This window comes from Bufo bufo, chromosome 1 (assembly GCF_905171765.1).
Source record: "Bufo bufo chromosome 1, aBufBuf1.1, whole genome shotgun sequence".
Taxonomy (NCBI): Eukaryota; Metazoa; Chordata; class Amphibia; order Anura; family Bufonidae; genus Bufo; species Bufo bufo.
The window spans coordinates 771,738,912-771,753,683 of NC_053389.1; the positions used below are offsets into that span (position 1 = coordinate 771,738,912).

The 14,772-nt window shown below is 44.8% G+C and overlaps 1 protein-coding gene across 2 annotated transcripts in view; it reads right to left on the reverse strand.

The window, feature by feature from the left end:
• Positions 1-14,772, reverse strand: part of ANK1 (ankyrin 1) — a 163,714-nt gene that overhangs the window by 108,498 nt on the left and 40,444 nt on the right. For both annotated transcript variants that reach the window (XM_040414816.1, XM_040414815.1), the window contains exons 2-5: positions 13,928-14,029; positions 3,398-3,496; positions 700-798; positions 508-606 (exon numbers count right to left, since the gene is read on the reverse strand). In XM_040414816.1, the coding sequence (XP_040270750.1) occupies positions 508-606; positions 700-798; positions 3,398-3,496; positions 13,928-14,029 (399 nt within the window). The remainder of the gene's footprint in view (positions 1-507; positions 607-699; positions 799-3,397; positions 3,497-13,927; positions 14,030-14,772) is intronic.

A 14,772-nucleotide genomic window follows, 5' to 3' on the forward strand; every position in this document is an offset into this window, starting at 1 on the left:
TCTCAAAACTCCTTTAAGGCACAGTCAATGAATTTCAGTTTTTGAGTTCAGTATTAGCATTGGTATTCATTCAATGAGGAAGATATAGCAAGTGTAAGCATAGGAGAAATTGAGGCATATCCCATGGTGACTACCCTACTTTTCACCCCCAATGTGTTTTTTATGGAGTTTCAAAAAGTTCAGCAAACTGCATTTCAGGCTCCAGCCTTTACAATCTGACATTGTGTCTCAACAAATAAAACTACCTTCCTGCCTGAAAAGCTGACGTTTGTCTGCAGCCACCACTAGAGGGAGCTCATTACATATGATTTTTACTGTTTCAATGCTAGCTGTAAAATTCCATTTACTGTGAGCTCCCTCTAGTGGTGGCTGAATTCAACCAATATATTATTATTTGATTCTATGACTGTCTGAAGAGAAGCAGAGGATCTAAACCCGAGCTCTGAGCCCTATTAAATTCTAGCGGACCTTAACTGTGTTGATTTTACATGTCACCAAATAACTGACCTCTGTAGCAAGGTTCTGGTTGGCTCCATTCTCCAGAAGGAACTTTACCACGGGAAGATGGTTCTCCTGAGCTGCCATATACAGGGGCGTAAAGCCTTTCTGTGTTTCACATAAAGCAGAAGCAACGGTCACATCCTGCGACATTACTTGAGAGATAATATTTTATGGTATCACAGCACTGGATGACGTTACCTGTGACTGGCTGTTGACATTGGCTCCATAATTAACGAGCTCCCGCACCACGTCTTCTTGTCCGGCCAGTGCTGCAATGTGCAGCGCCGTGTTACCCTTCTACACAGCCAACAGCAATGGGGGAGACAAGATTTTAGATGGTTGTATATACAGAGACATAGAGAACTACTAAAGTAATGGACTATGGACACAATGCCTTAAGGCCTCATGCACACAACCGTTTTTCGTGTCCGCATCAAAAACTTCGGCTCGGGTGCGGACCCATTCACTTCAATGAGGCCGCAAAAGTCTGCATCCGTTGCTCCGTTCCAAGTCCCCGCAAAAAAAATATAGCATGTCCTATTCTTCTCGCTTTGCGGACAACAATAAGCATTTCTACAATGGGCCATTTTTTGCGGATCCGCGGTATCAGACCGCAAAAAACGGCACGGTCGTGTGCATGAGGCCTAAATACAATAATTCTGGGGATGCCATAAAGATTATCATCGATTATATTGCTATGCTGTTAATGGGGGTAGGTCGTGTTGCAGGGACCCTTACAATCAGCAAGGTCATGGCAAGAGACGCTCTCTATGGTAGCTGATAGTGGTGTTCCCATCTTAGATGCTTGTGGCATAGCCATAAATGTCTGATAGATGCATATCCCACCTATATTATAGGGGTGTTCTTATCTTAGACCCTTATGGCATAGCCATAAATGTCTGATAGATGCATATCCCACCTATATTATAGGGGTGTTCTTATCTTAGACCCGTATGGCTTAGCCATAAATGTCTGATACATGAGGATCCCACCTACAGTACAGACCAAAAGTTTGGACACACCTTCTCATTCAAAGAGTTTTCTTTATTTTCATGACTATGAAAATTGTAGATTCACACTGAAGGCATCAAAACTATGAATTAACACATGTGGAATTATATACATAGCAAACAAGTGTGAAACAACTGAAAATATGTCATATTCTAGGTTCTTCAAAGTAGCCACCTTTTGCTTTGATTACTGCTTTGCACACTCTTGGCATTCTCTTGATGAGCTTCAAGAGGTCGTCCCCTGAAATGGTTTTCACTTCATAGGTGTGCCCTGTCAGGTTTAATAAGTGGGATTTCTTGCCTTATAAATGGGGTTGGGACCATCAGTTGCGTTGAGGAGAAGTCAGGTGGATACACAGCTGATAGTCCTACTGAATAGACTGTTAGCATTTGTATTATGGCAAGAAAAAAGCAGCTAAGTAAAGAAAAACGAGTGGCCATCATTACTTTAAGAAATGAAGGTCAGTCAGTCAGCCGAAAAATTGGGAAAACTTTGAAAGTAAGGGCTATTTGACCATGAAGGAGAGTGATGGGGTGATGCGCCAGATGACCTGGCCTCCACAGTCACCGGACCTGAACCCAATCGAGATGGTTTGGGGTGAGCTGGACCGCAGAGTAAAGGCAAAAGGGCCAACAAGTGCTAAGCATCTCTGGGAATTCCTTCAAGACTGTTCGAAGACCATTTCAGGGGACTACCTCTTGAAGCTCATCAAGAGAATGCCAAGAGTGTGCAAAGCAGTAATCAAAGCAAAAGGTGGCTACTTTGAAGAACCTAGAATATGACATATTTTCAGTTGTTTCACACTTGTTTGTTATGTATATAATTCCACATGTGTTGATTCATAGTTTTGATGCCTTCATAGTCATGAAAATAAAGAAAACTCTTTGAATGAGAAGGTGTGTCCAAACATTTGGTCTGTACTGTATATTATAGTTGTGTTTTCATGTTAGACGCTTGTGGCATAGCCATAAATGTCTGATAGATGATAGATGAGGGTCCCACCTATATTATAGTGGTGTTCTCATCTTAGACACTTGTGGGATAGCCATAAATGTCTGATAGATGCATATCCCACCGATGTTGTAGTGGTGTTCTCATCTTAGACACTTGTGGCATAGCCATAAATGTCTGATAGATGAGGGTCCCACCGATGTTGTAGTGGTGTTCTCATCTTAGATGCTTGTGGCATAGCTATAAATGTCTGATAGATGAGGGTCCCACCGATGTTATGTGAGCCGTTCCCTCCATTCACTTCTATTGGAGATAGCCATGCAAACTGTTTCTGTGACTCTCATTGAAGTGAATGGAGAGAGCTGTCTTCATGTGCCACCACCTCTTCCTTTGAATTCTGCATGGATGTGGCGACCAGCAGCCATTTCATTAGGTGGGGAGGGGTCCCATTCTGTATATAGGTGTGGGTCCCAGGGTAGGACCTGCACCTTTCAGACATCTATAGCATATATCCTGTAGATATGCTATAAATGTCTAGGATGGGGATACCCCTCTTAAGAGATTGCTCCATAAGGATATCCCCTTGCAATCTTTCCTGTTATTGCATATGGACATCACAGAAAGAGGTCTGGATCTTTGAATGTAGAAAGAGTGTCGCCTGTTCTGGCAGACCATACATTATCTGTTCGCCATGTTATACTCCATTTCACACTTTTTCACCAGTTGGTAGATTGCACCCCTTCAGAGTTATCAGTTGACTATTAAAGGACACTTCGATATGGGGAGATGAGACAATCCCTTCAACTCACAATATCCCATAGAAATATATAGGGCTATAAGCTGCAGTACCACGCTCAGCCTGTGGACAGGTGTGGCACTGTCCTTGGAAGCAGCCATATTTTACTAAACCCTTCACAATCCCTTTAATGCTCACCTTGGTAGTGGTCTCCAGGACGATTTCCTTGTGGAGCAGCTCGCTCACCATTTTGAGGTGCCCCTCCTTGCTGGATAGATGCAGAGCATTCAGCCCATTCTGCGGGAAAGATGGAGTTACTTTTGCAAAGAAAAATGGAGAGACTATAGAATTGGCAATGTTGAGCATGTAGAATACTGGATACCATAGTGCAATGCACCCATTACAAATTGGGACTCCATGTATTCTGTATATAACATTAATTAGAAGTTGCCCATCTAATACATTTATGGCCCATTACCCAAAAGTTTTAAATAATTGTCATCAGGGAGTTAAAGGACACATTTCGGCTGGTTGCGGTAGAAGGAGCTTCGTGTCTACTGTTTTATCATGGAGTTCAATGTAGAAACAGTATGCAGTATACTCCTGTGCTCCCCCTAGTGGTGGCTGAAGGCAGCCTAGATTTTACTTGTAATTTTATGTATAAAAATGTAGCTCTGATGCTCAGGATGCAGGACTTAAACACAACTGAATACATTTGTGTTAAATATAAATCTTTGTTTACCTGATATTGTCTTGTTTCCTCTCTTAAAGTCAGAAACCTCCTTTAAGGTCCATTCACACATCCGCAAAATGGGTCCTCACCCGTTCCTCAATTTTACGGAACAGGTGTGGACCCATTCATTTTCAATGGGGCCGGAATGTGCTGTCCGCATCCGCATTTGCGTATCCGCACTTCTGTTCCGCAAAAAAATAGAACATGTCCTATTCTTGTCCGCAATTGCCGACAGGAAAAGGCATTTTCTATGAGAGTGCCGGCGATTGTATGGTACGCAAAATGCGGAACGCACGTTGCCGGTGTCTGTGTTTTGCGGATCCGCAAAACACATACGGACATGTGAATGGACCCTTATACTTACAGAGATGGAAGCCGGGCTCAGATGTGATCAGGGCCTGGACACAGATTGTTAAATTTGCCCCATTATTTATAGCTAGCCTCCCCTGGGCAGAAGCATGATTAATGACTTCAGGATTTTTTAGATATTGTCCCACAAGGAACAACTTTTTTTGCCAGTTCCTGCAAAGATGAGGTGATTGCACGGGGTCTGATCAGTGCTAACCACTGGAGGAGTCTCCTGGCACCTGCTTAGTTTTTGTACAGTGACACTACTGGTGAAATGTGGTATTACATGCACTGTGGGATTGGGTTTCCTTGAGCCAACCTGAGGTCTCCTATGGGTGCCCAAAAAACAGTGCCCTCAGTCACATGATAAGCTTATAGCACCAATGATATGGGCTAGCTGTAAGCTCACGGGGCCCAGTGGAACAGGGTCTGCACCTACCATATACCCCCTTAGGCATCAGGGCCCAGAAATGACTTCTAAATCTGCATCCCCTATAGGAACAGTCACCGTGGGCCCCCATCAGTGTTATCGACTCTGGCCCCTAAGTAGTTTTATCAGCCCTGGGCCCTGTACTGCTAGACATGACATTTCCCCCAGGCTCATTACTAGAGGTACACACACTTCTAATGTATAATTGTGTATGTATATACCCCTCCATGTGTGCAGTGTATGTGTATATACCCCTCCATGTGTGCAGTGTATGTGTATATACCCCTCCATGTGTGCAGTGTATGTGTATATACCCCTCCATGTGTGCAGTGTATGTGTATATACCCCTCCATGTGTGCAGTGTATGTGTAAATACCGCTCCATGTGTGCAGTGTATGTATGTATATACCCCTCCATGTGTGCAGTGTATGTGTATATACCCCTCCATGTGTGCAGTGTATGTGTATATACCCCTCCATGTGTGCAGTGTATGTGTATATACCGCTCCATGTGTGCAGTGTATGTATGTATATACCCCTCCATGTGTGCAGTGTATGTGTATATACCCCTCCATGTGTGCAGTGTATGTGTATATACCGCTCCATGTGTGCAGTGTATGTATATATACGCCGCCATGTGTGCGGTGTATGTATGTATACCCCTCCATGTGTGCAGTGTATGTATATATATCCCTCCATGTGTGCAGTGACAGTATGTGTATATACCACTCCGTGTGTACAGTGACTGTGTGTAACTATATACCCCTCGATGTGTGCGGTGACTGTGTGTGTATATACCACTCCGTGTGTACAGTGACTGTGTGTGTATATTCCCCTCCATGTGTCTGTGACTGTGTGTGTATATACCCCTCCATGTGTGCGGTGACTGTGTGTGTATATACCACTCCGTGTGCCGTGACTGTATGTGTATATACCCCTCCATGTGTGCGGTGACTGTGTGTGTATATACCACTCCGTGTGTACAGTGGCTGTGTGTGTATATACCACTCCGTGTGTACAGTGACTGTGTGTGTATATACCACTCCGTGTGTACAGTGACTGTGTGTAACTATATACCCCTCGATGTGTGCGGTGACTGTGTGTGTATATACCTCTCCGTGTGTGCGGTGACTGTGTGTGTATATACCCTCCATGTGTGCAGAGACAGTATGTGTATATACCCTCCATGTGTGTGGTGACTGTGTATGTACATACTCCTCTGTGTGTACAGTGACTGTGTGTAACTATATACCCCTCGATGTGTGCGGTGACTGTGTGTATATACCACTCTGTGTGTGCGGTGACTGTGTGTGTATATACCCCTCCATGTGTCCTGTGACTGTGTGTGTATATACCCCTCCATGTGCCGGTGACTGTATGTGTATATACCCCTCCATGTGTGCGGTGACTGTGTGTGTATATACCACTCCGTGTGTACAGTGACTGTGTGTGTATATACCCCTCCATGTGCCGGTGACTGTATGTGTATATACCCCTCCATGTGTGCGGTGACTGTGTGTGTATATACCACTCCGTGTGTACAGTGACTGTGTGTAACTATATACCCCTCGATGTGTGCGGTGACTGTGTGTATATACCCCTCCATGTGTCCTGTGACTGTGTGTGTATATACCCCTCCATGTGCCCGGTGACTGTATGTGTATATACCCCTCCATGTGTGCGGTGACAGTATGTGTACCGTATATCAGGGGTGTTGCTAGGGTAAAACATTGGGGGCCTGGGCCCCGGATGTTTTGTCCCAGGCCCCGAATGTCCTGCCATCCTCAGGACCAAAATACAATTGAATCTAAGGCACTGCAAGAGCTGAAGGGCCTGTGATGACATCACAGTCATGTGATCAGCGCTGAAGGCACTGGTTGAGAAGATTCAGCGATGATGTCACCATCATGTGACCAGTGCAGGAGAGGAGAAGTCCTGGGGAAGAAGCTGTGGTGAGGTCTGTCTGCTACATGAGGAGAGGTAAGTGAAGGGGTAGGTTCTTAGTGTGAGGGGCAGAGGAATGCTGGGAGTTGTCATTATTTAACTGGACTGTATGATAGGGCTGAAGGGAGGGATGTTATTTACATGGAACCAGGGGCATTGCTAGGTTAAAACATTCGGGGCCTGGGCTCCTGATGTTTTGTCCCAGGCCCTGAATGTACTGCCTGCCAGACAGATCCCACTGTATTGCCAGTGCAGGAGAGGACGGCTCAGGAGAAGAAAAGTCCTGGGAAGAAGCTGTAGTGAGGTCTGCTACATGAGGAGAGGTAAGTGAAGGAGTAGATTACTCAGTGTGAGAAGCAGAGAAATGTTGGGAGTTGTAGTTATTTAAGTAGGACTGTATGTTAGGGCTGAAGGGAAGGAAGTTATTTGCATAGGACAGTGGGGTGGAGTGATGTTATTTACATGGTACTGAAAGTCGAGGGGGTGATTTTATTTACATGGGAATGCATGTTGGAGGTGGCTGGAGCAGGGTGATGTTATTTACATGGGAGTATGTTGAAGGCAGCTATGGGAGGGAGTGATATTACATGGGACTGAATGTGAGGGGTAAAGTTATTTACATGGGACTGCGTGTCGGAGGTGGCTGGGGAGGGGTGATTTTATTTACATGGGACTGTATGTAGAAGGTGTCTGGGCAAGGGAGTGAGGTTATTTACGTGGACTGAATATTGAGGGGGTGATGTTCTTTACATGGGACGGTATGTTGAAGGCGGCTGGGGAGTGGGTGATGTTATTTCCGTGGGACTGTATATTGGAGGGGGCAAGAGAGATAGTGTGATGTTATTTACATGGGACTGTATTTTGGAGGGGCTGAGGAATTATAATTTTTGAGGACAGTAAACGGGGGAATATAACTACAGGGGGCATTATAAATACAGGGGGCACTTCACGGTGAGCATTATAATAGTATGGGGCATTATAAATACTGGGGGCAATGTGGGGGCATTTTAAATCCAGGGGACAATAGGCATTCTTATTATTACTGGGGGCTCTATAGGTGGGATTTATAGATCTGCATTATTTCTACCAAGAGCACTATGGGGGCCTTATTACTACTGAGGGGTCAGTAGATAGCTTTATTACCATTGGGGGAACAATAGGGGGGTCTTATTTCTACTATGGGGGGGGCTTATTACTACTGAGGGGTGTGCAGAGAGCTTTATTACCATTGGGGGAACAATAGGGGGGTCTTATTTCTACTGGGGGGCTCTGTAAGGGCATTATTAATACTGGAGGGCTCTTCTACTAATGGGGGCACTCTTGGGGAGCATTATCACTATTGGGGCACTGTAGGGGGCAGTATTACTAATGAGGGCATTCTAGAAGGGAATTACTATTGGTGGGACTATGAGGAGTACTATTACTATGGGGGCACTCATTTTTTTTTCAGGATAGTATTTGGGGGTACAGAAAAGTGAGAAAGCTGTCTGTGTGTCACACTCTGCTGAGACGAGGCGGCTGAGAGAAGTTATCCGGACCGAATGGAGAAGATGATGATAGAGAAGATGTACATCGGAGGAGACGTCACCTGGAGGCACTGGATGTGACATGTACGTGCTGCTGTATAGCTGTATAGCAAATACAGTAAAATGTCTTCAGTGCTAGTGTTTGGGGCGGTCAGTCGACTTAGAGAATTGGGCCATATGCATTGGGGCTTGGGCCCCGGATCTTTTGAGAGGGACTTATACATCCGCCTTATTTCTACTAAGAGCACTGTGGGGGGCCTTATTACTACTGTGTCAAACTCTGCAGAGACGAGGCGCAGCTGAAAAAAGTTGTCCGGACCGAATGGAGAAGGTGATAACAGAGAAGATCTACATCCGAGGAGATGTCACCTGGAGGCACTGGATGTGACAGGTATGTGCTGCTGTATAGCAAGTACAGTAATATGCAGTGTGCGGGGGGGGGGGAGGCGACTTAGAGAACCGGGCCATATTTATTGGGGCTTGGGCCCCAGATCTTTTGAGACATTAGCAATGTCCCTGGTGTATATACCCCTCAATGTGTGCAGTGACTGTGTGTGTATATACCCCTCCATCTGTGAGGTGACTGTGTGTGTATATACCCCTCCATGTGTGCGGTGACTGTGTGTGTATATACCCCTCCATGTATGCAGTGACTGTGTGTGTATATAATCTTCCATGTGTGCAGTAACTGTGTGTGTATATTCCCCTCCATGTGTCTGTGACTGTGTGTGTATATACCCCTCCATGTGTGCAGTGACTGTGTGTGTATATACCCCTCCATGTGTGCAGTGACTGTGTGTGTACACATAGGAAATCTTTCCACTGAGCCCACCACTAGTGCCAGCTGGTTAAATACAGGTCTGTACTGGTGGCAGTGCCCGCCTCCTATACCGCCTGTGTACAAGGCATTTTCTGTACAATGTGTCCTCTTACCTCCTCTTCATCAAGCAGAACCTACAGGCCGGTCTCCCTCCTGCAGGAAAGTCATTATCATTCTCGGGGCAGATACAGAGACGAACCTAATATCATCAGAGAAGAGCGGCTGCAGCAGCTAGTGATGGCTCCCGGAGATGTCAGGGGCCGGCAGTGATGGCGCAGTTATATGAAATTAAAGATTTAATTGTATCTCACTTAACACCTCTTCAGATTAAATCGATTTAGGTGGAATAAAGTGGAATTAGCATTTAAATGGGAAATATCATTATGTTCATTAACCTGCCTGAAAGCAGTTCACCGGCCTTGCGGTATATACCAGACAGTTCTTTGCAGTAATAACAATGGATGACTATATTCAAATCTATGAAACATGTTACAAGTCTGAGTTCTGCTCTGGGGCCTTATGATTTCTGGGGCAGCAGGTCCATGGATTTAGCAAGACTTGTGTGTCCATATATGGCTCAGGAGCCCCTGCTCTGTGTCCATATATGGCTTAGGAGTCCCTGCTCTGTGTCCATATATGGCTTAGGAGTCCCTGCTCTGTGTCCATATATGGCTTAGGAGTCCCTGCTCTGTGTCCATATATGGCTTAGGAGTCCCTGCTCTGTGTCCATATATGGCTTAGGAATCCCTGTTCTGACTCCATATATGGCTTAGGAGTCCCTGCTCTGTGTCCATATATGGCTTAGGAGTCCCTGCCATGTGTCCATATATGGCTTAGGAGTCCCTGCTCTGTGTCCGTATATGGCTTAGGAGTCCCTGCTCTGTGTCCATATATGGCTTAGAAGTCCCTGCTCTGTGTCCATTATGGCTTAGGAGTCCCTGCTCCGTGTCCATATATGGCTTAGGAGTCCCTGCTCTGTGTCCATATATGGCTTAGGAGTCCCTGCTCTGTGTCCATATATGGCTTAGGAGTCCCTGCTCTGTGTCCATATATGGCTTAGGAGTCCCTGCTCTGTGTCCATATATGGCTTAGGAGCCCATGCTCTGTGTCCATATATGGTTTAGGAGTCCCTGCTCTGTGTCCATATATGGCTCAGGAGCCCATGCTCTGTGTCCATATATGGCTTAGGAATCCCTGTTCTGACTCCATATATGGCTTAGGAGTCCCTGCTCTGTGTCCATATATGGCTTAGAAGTCCCTGCTCTGTGTCCATATATGGCTTAGGAGTCCCTGCTCTGTGTCCATATATGGCTTAGGAGTCCCTGCTCGGTGTCCATATATGGCTTAGGATTTCCTGCTCTGTGTCAATATATGGCTTAGGAGTCCCTGTTCTGACTCCATATATGGCTTAGGAGTCCCTGCTCTGTGTCCATATATGGCTTAGAAGTCCCTGCTCTGTGTCCATATATGGCTTAGGAGTCCCTGCTCTGTGTCCATATATGGCTTAGGAGTCCCTGCTCGGTGTCCATATATGGCTTAGGATTCCCTGCTCTGTGTCCATATATGGCTTAGGAGTCCCTGCTCTGTGTCCATATATGGCTTAGGAGTCCCTGCTCTGTGTCCAGATATGGAGTCAGTGCTTCTGGGAGTTCCTGCTCAGACTCATAAAAAAATTCAATTTTAGAAGGAGAAAAATAAAAATAATGTAAGTGCTGGCTCCATCAAATGATGCAAATGAACATCACCTGATGGACCACACTTCCTATTAGGCCTCATGCAAAAAAAACTGTGTCTGTTTTGCAGTCCATAAACCGCATATCTGCAAATCCGTGTGGTGTGCACAGCCTTACTTCTGTTCTGCAAGTTATAGAGCATGTCCTATTCTGGCCCGTAAAATGTAGTCTATGTACCCATTGAAGTCAATGGGTCTGCAAAAAAAAAATCTTCTATTGGCTATCATTGGGCTCTATGGCTCAGTGGTTAGAGTCTTTGCCTTCAATGCACAAGGTCATGGTTTCGATACCTGACAGAGACCTAATAAATGTTAAATACACAGTGGTGTCCCAAACAGGGGGGAAAAAATTACATCTTTAAAAAAAAAATATATAGAGGATCAAACCATTGGTGCCAAATAACACCCGGTGTTAAGCCACGCCCCCTTTTATCCATGTAATCTTGGCTGGTATTTTTTTGTTGGGAAAGATGGCAAGCCTAGCATGTTTTGCTCTGTTATTTACCTCAGGGCTTGCTCTGGTTAGCTAACATAAAAGATACATTTTTTTAATCTGCTCAGAGTACCCAAAATACTGAATATTTTTGCCCCATATACCTGTTTTTCATGTCAGCACTTTCCTTCCCCTGTTCTCAGCATCATTGCACCCTGGCAGGATGGTTACATGCAGAGCTTCCTGGTTTTATCAGCTGCCTGTTTAGTCTTCCTACCAATCCCACCATGCTATGCTCTGAAATATTTCACAGGGATTGCTCTACCAAGCTAACATGGAGAGGGGAGGTAAACAGAAATATTACAGAGCAAAGCATGCTGGGATTGGTTAGAAACGGAAGCAGATGAAAACAGGAAGTTCTGCATGTAAATATCCTGCCAGGATGTAGTGATGCCGAAAACAGGGGAAGAAAAGTGCTGACATCAAAAACGGTATAGAGGGGCAAAAACGTGCAGTGTTTGCGGTATTCTGGCCAGATAAAAATTCATTATGGGACCTGACAACCCCTTTAAGGCCCTCATATGCATCAGAATATCTCTGCCCAAACCCACAGACTTTGGCAGGGTCAAGATGTGAATGTTGGCCGCCTGACTGTCCACAATAATTGATTTCGTGGGAGAGAAAGCTAGAGCAAGTCGAATGGCTTTCTTCATTCTTAACTTTGAAAACACCCCTGAGAAACCTGAGAGAAAACAGGAAATATTTCCACAAACTGTCTAGCATCACAAGGGACTGTGCCTGATAGCAAAGGTATCACTCGTTTATGACTATGGACTTTGCTGCTTATGGAGAGGGTATATTGCTTCGGCACCCACCCCACTTCTATAATGGATTGGCTGTCCGTTTGAAGTTCTGCACGCCGCTGTGGGTGCTGCAGCACTGGTTGTGAGAGTTTTGTACGCCTGTGGTCAATTTGGGACGATTGCAAAGTGTGTTTGGATTGAGAAACAGGGACTACTACTGCCAACATAGCCGTTGCCTATGCACAGACATTGGGGAACTGTGCCTATTGTTGTTATCTGCACTGCAACTCTCATCATCCTCATAAAGAGACTTATTGTTATTACTAAACTGGACCTGGTCTTTGTCCACCATTCTCAGGCTCTCACTCTACCTGACCTTCCTGCCTTGCACCTTGCCAGATATCCACCATCAAGGACATCCTAACTACCACCAGGCAAGAGAACCAGAAAGATCCGGGTCGTGCCACGAGGTAAGAAAGGGTGCACCCTGAATTCAGTACATGGCCCAGGTAGAGCCAGGTAGAGGACTACTACCGCCCTCAAACCCACTACCACTTCTCCCATTCCCTCCTCCTTTCTGGGTCACTGCAAGTGTTGCTCCCAATTTCACAGCTTTCCAGAGGTGCCACCGATCTTCAGGTTATGTCATATCCTTGCTGTGTGCCATCACTGTATAAGATGAGAATAGCCCCATTAAGGTCGATGAGCAACTAACTCATTGGAGACCCATTCAACCCCAGAGACAGGCAATCTGTACTCCTGCTGCACACAGAAAAATACAAGAAAAATGAAGCATTGCATGATGTCCATGGAAATCAGTAAGACCTATGTATTTTTAATGCACAGACATACTGTACTAAGTCCTCTGAGGCAGTGCCACTCTGTGTAGTGGATCTAAGCCCTAATAGAAGGAGGGTCTTAAGCAGGGGAACTTCCCAAGAAAGGAAAAGGACAAGTGATTACCTGTACAAGATCAGAAATCGTGCAAAAAAAAAATGGTGAACACAATAGAAAACTTTTTGAAAATTCAAGAGAAGTTTGGAACAGTAAGTACTGTGAAAAGTGGATTAGAGATGGTGTTTGGGAACGTAGACAAGACGTATCCAACTTCACAATGTTGGTTGAGGAGGAAGGTCAGAAGGCACGGTGAGGTCGGGCAGAATACACGGCCTGTGGGACAGGTCTGACCACATATCTCCCCCTCAAGATCACAGGACATATGAGGCTGGACCTTTCCCACACGCCCGATATTCTCCAGAAGACCTAAAGGTGCCAGCTGAACCATGATGGTGGAGTCACTGAAGTGGGGACTAGTGGAGGAATGCAAGATTTGTAATAATGAGAACCTTGCCATATGTGACAGATACTGCTACTACTCGTGATCTACCAGTAGGTCTCAAAGTGAGGACCCATAGACTTCGAAAATTAGACTAATAGGGTGTTCTGGTCATGTTGGCATCAAAGTACCTTCCCATAAATCCTGGATCAGGTCTCTTAGTAAATATGGACTGTCAGAAAGTTTATAATGTAACATGATGTGTTTTTGGTTCTACTTGAAACTTTGGATTTAGGGGGCACATCATACAAGTCTGTGCTTTGGATCAGAACAGTCATTTGGAGTTGTGATCGTAGGGAAGCTTCACATATCCATTAGCTGGAGATATCATGAAAATGGACTGAATGTACGTTAGCCAAGAATAAGAGCAGAACTACTGTATAATTCCAGAACTTGATTGTAGACGGTCCCTACATTGCATTTGTGCCTATGTTGCAGCAGGCACTGTAAACATTCTGGAGACCATTCATAAAAAAAAATATCAATGTAGATGTAATTCTGTCTACGGAAATGGGGAAAAACATTTGTTTCTGCTCCATTTCTAGAGACAGTCAAAATATAAAGGCATGCTGCAGCTGACTGTGCAGGTGTACAGTGTATATACTGGTAAGGGTTGTGCTGTACCTGGTTACATGTATTTATATCCACCCCATTTCTCAGATGTTCCAGCGCTTTATCCAGGTTTCCAGCCCTGGCCGCTCGCAGGAAGCTGGTCGCTGCATCAGCCTAAGAGAGTAGAGAAATTATGTTAGCATCATCTATAATTTATAATGCTATTGCTTATATAGCACCGACATATTCCACAGCGCTGTCTGTAGATGGTGATCCCTCACGTCAGTGCCTGACAGTCTCTGACAGCTAAGGCCAACAAGTCTGCTAGGCATTAATAACTGAGCCTGAACTACATCCAGTCAATAAAATGTGCACAAAGCTCAAAAATCCCTGGTTTATAAAGCTTACAGGATATGTATATTAACCCTTTCATGACCGGGCCTAAAAAAGGGCCTGAATGTGCAGGCAATTTTTCGAGATTTTGTGCACATGGTGGTTTAGTGACCGTAACTTTTTTATTGTTTGACTACCAAAATAATTTTTTGTGATGTTTCTTACTTGACACTTAGGAATTTTTATTAGCATGGGGTTTTTTTGAGATTTTTTTCCTTTTTTTAGGTTTAATTTAGGTTTAAATTCTCCTCAAGGTCCCCGCTGTGTCTCACAGCCAGGGCCCAACCTATTCCTGCTAGATTGTAGGAGCTTTAATCCCAGCACTGTCTGACCATTTATATACAGTCAGGTCCATAAATATTGGGACACCGACACAATTCTAAAATTTTTGGCTCTATTCACCACCACAATGGATTTGAAATGAAACGAACAAGACGTGCTTTACCTGCAGACTGTCAGCTTTAATTTGAGGATATTTACATCCAAATCAGGTGAACGGTGTAGGAATTACAACAGTTTGCATA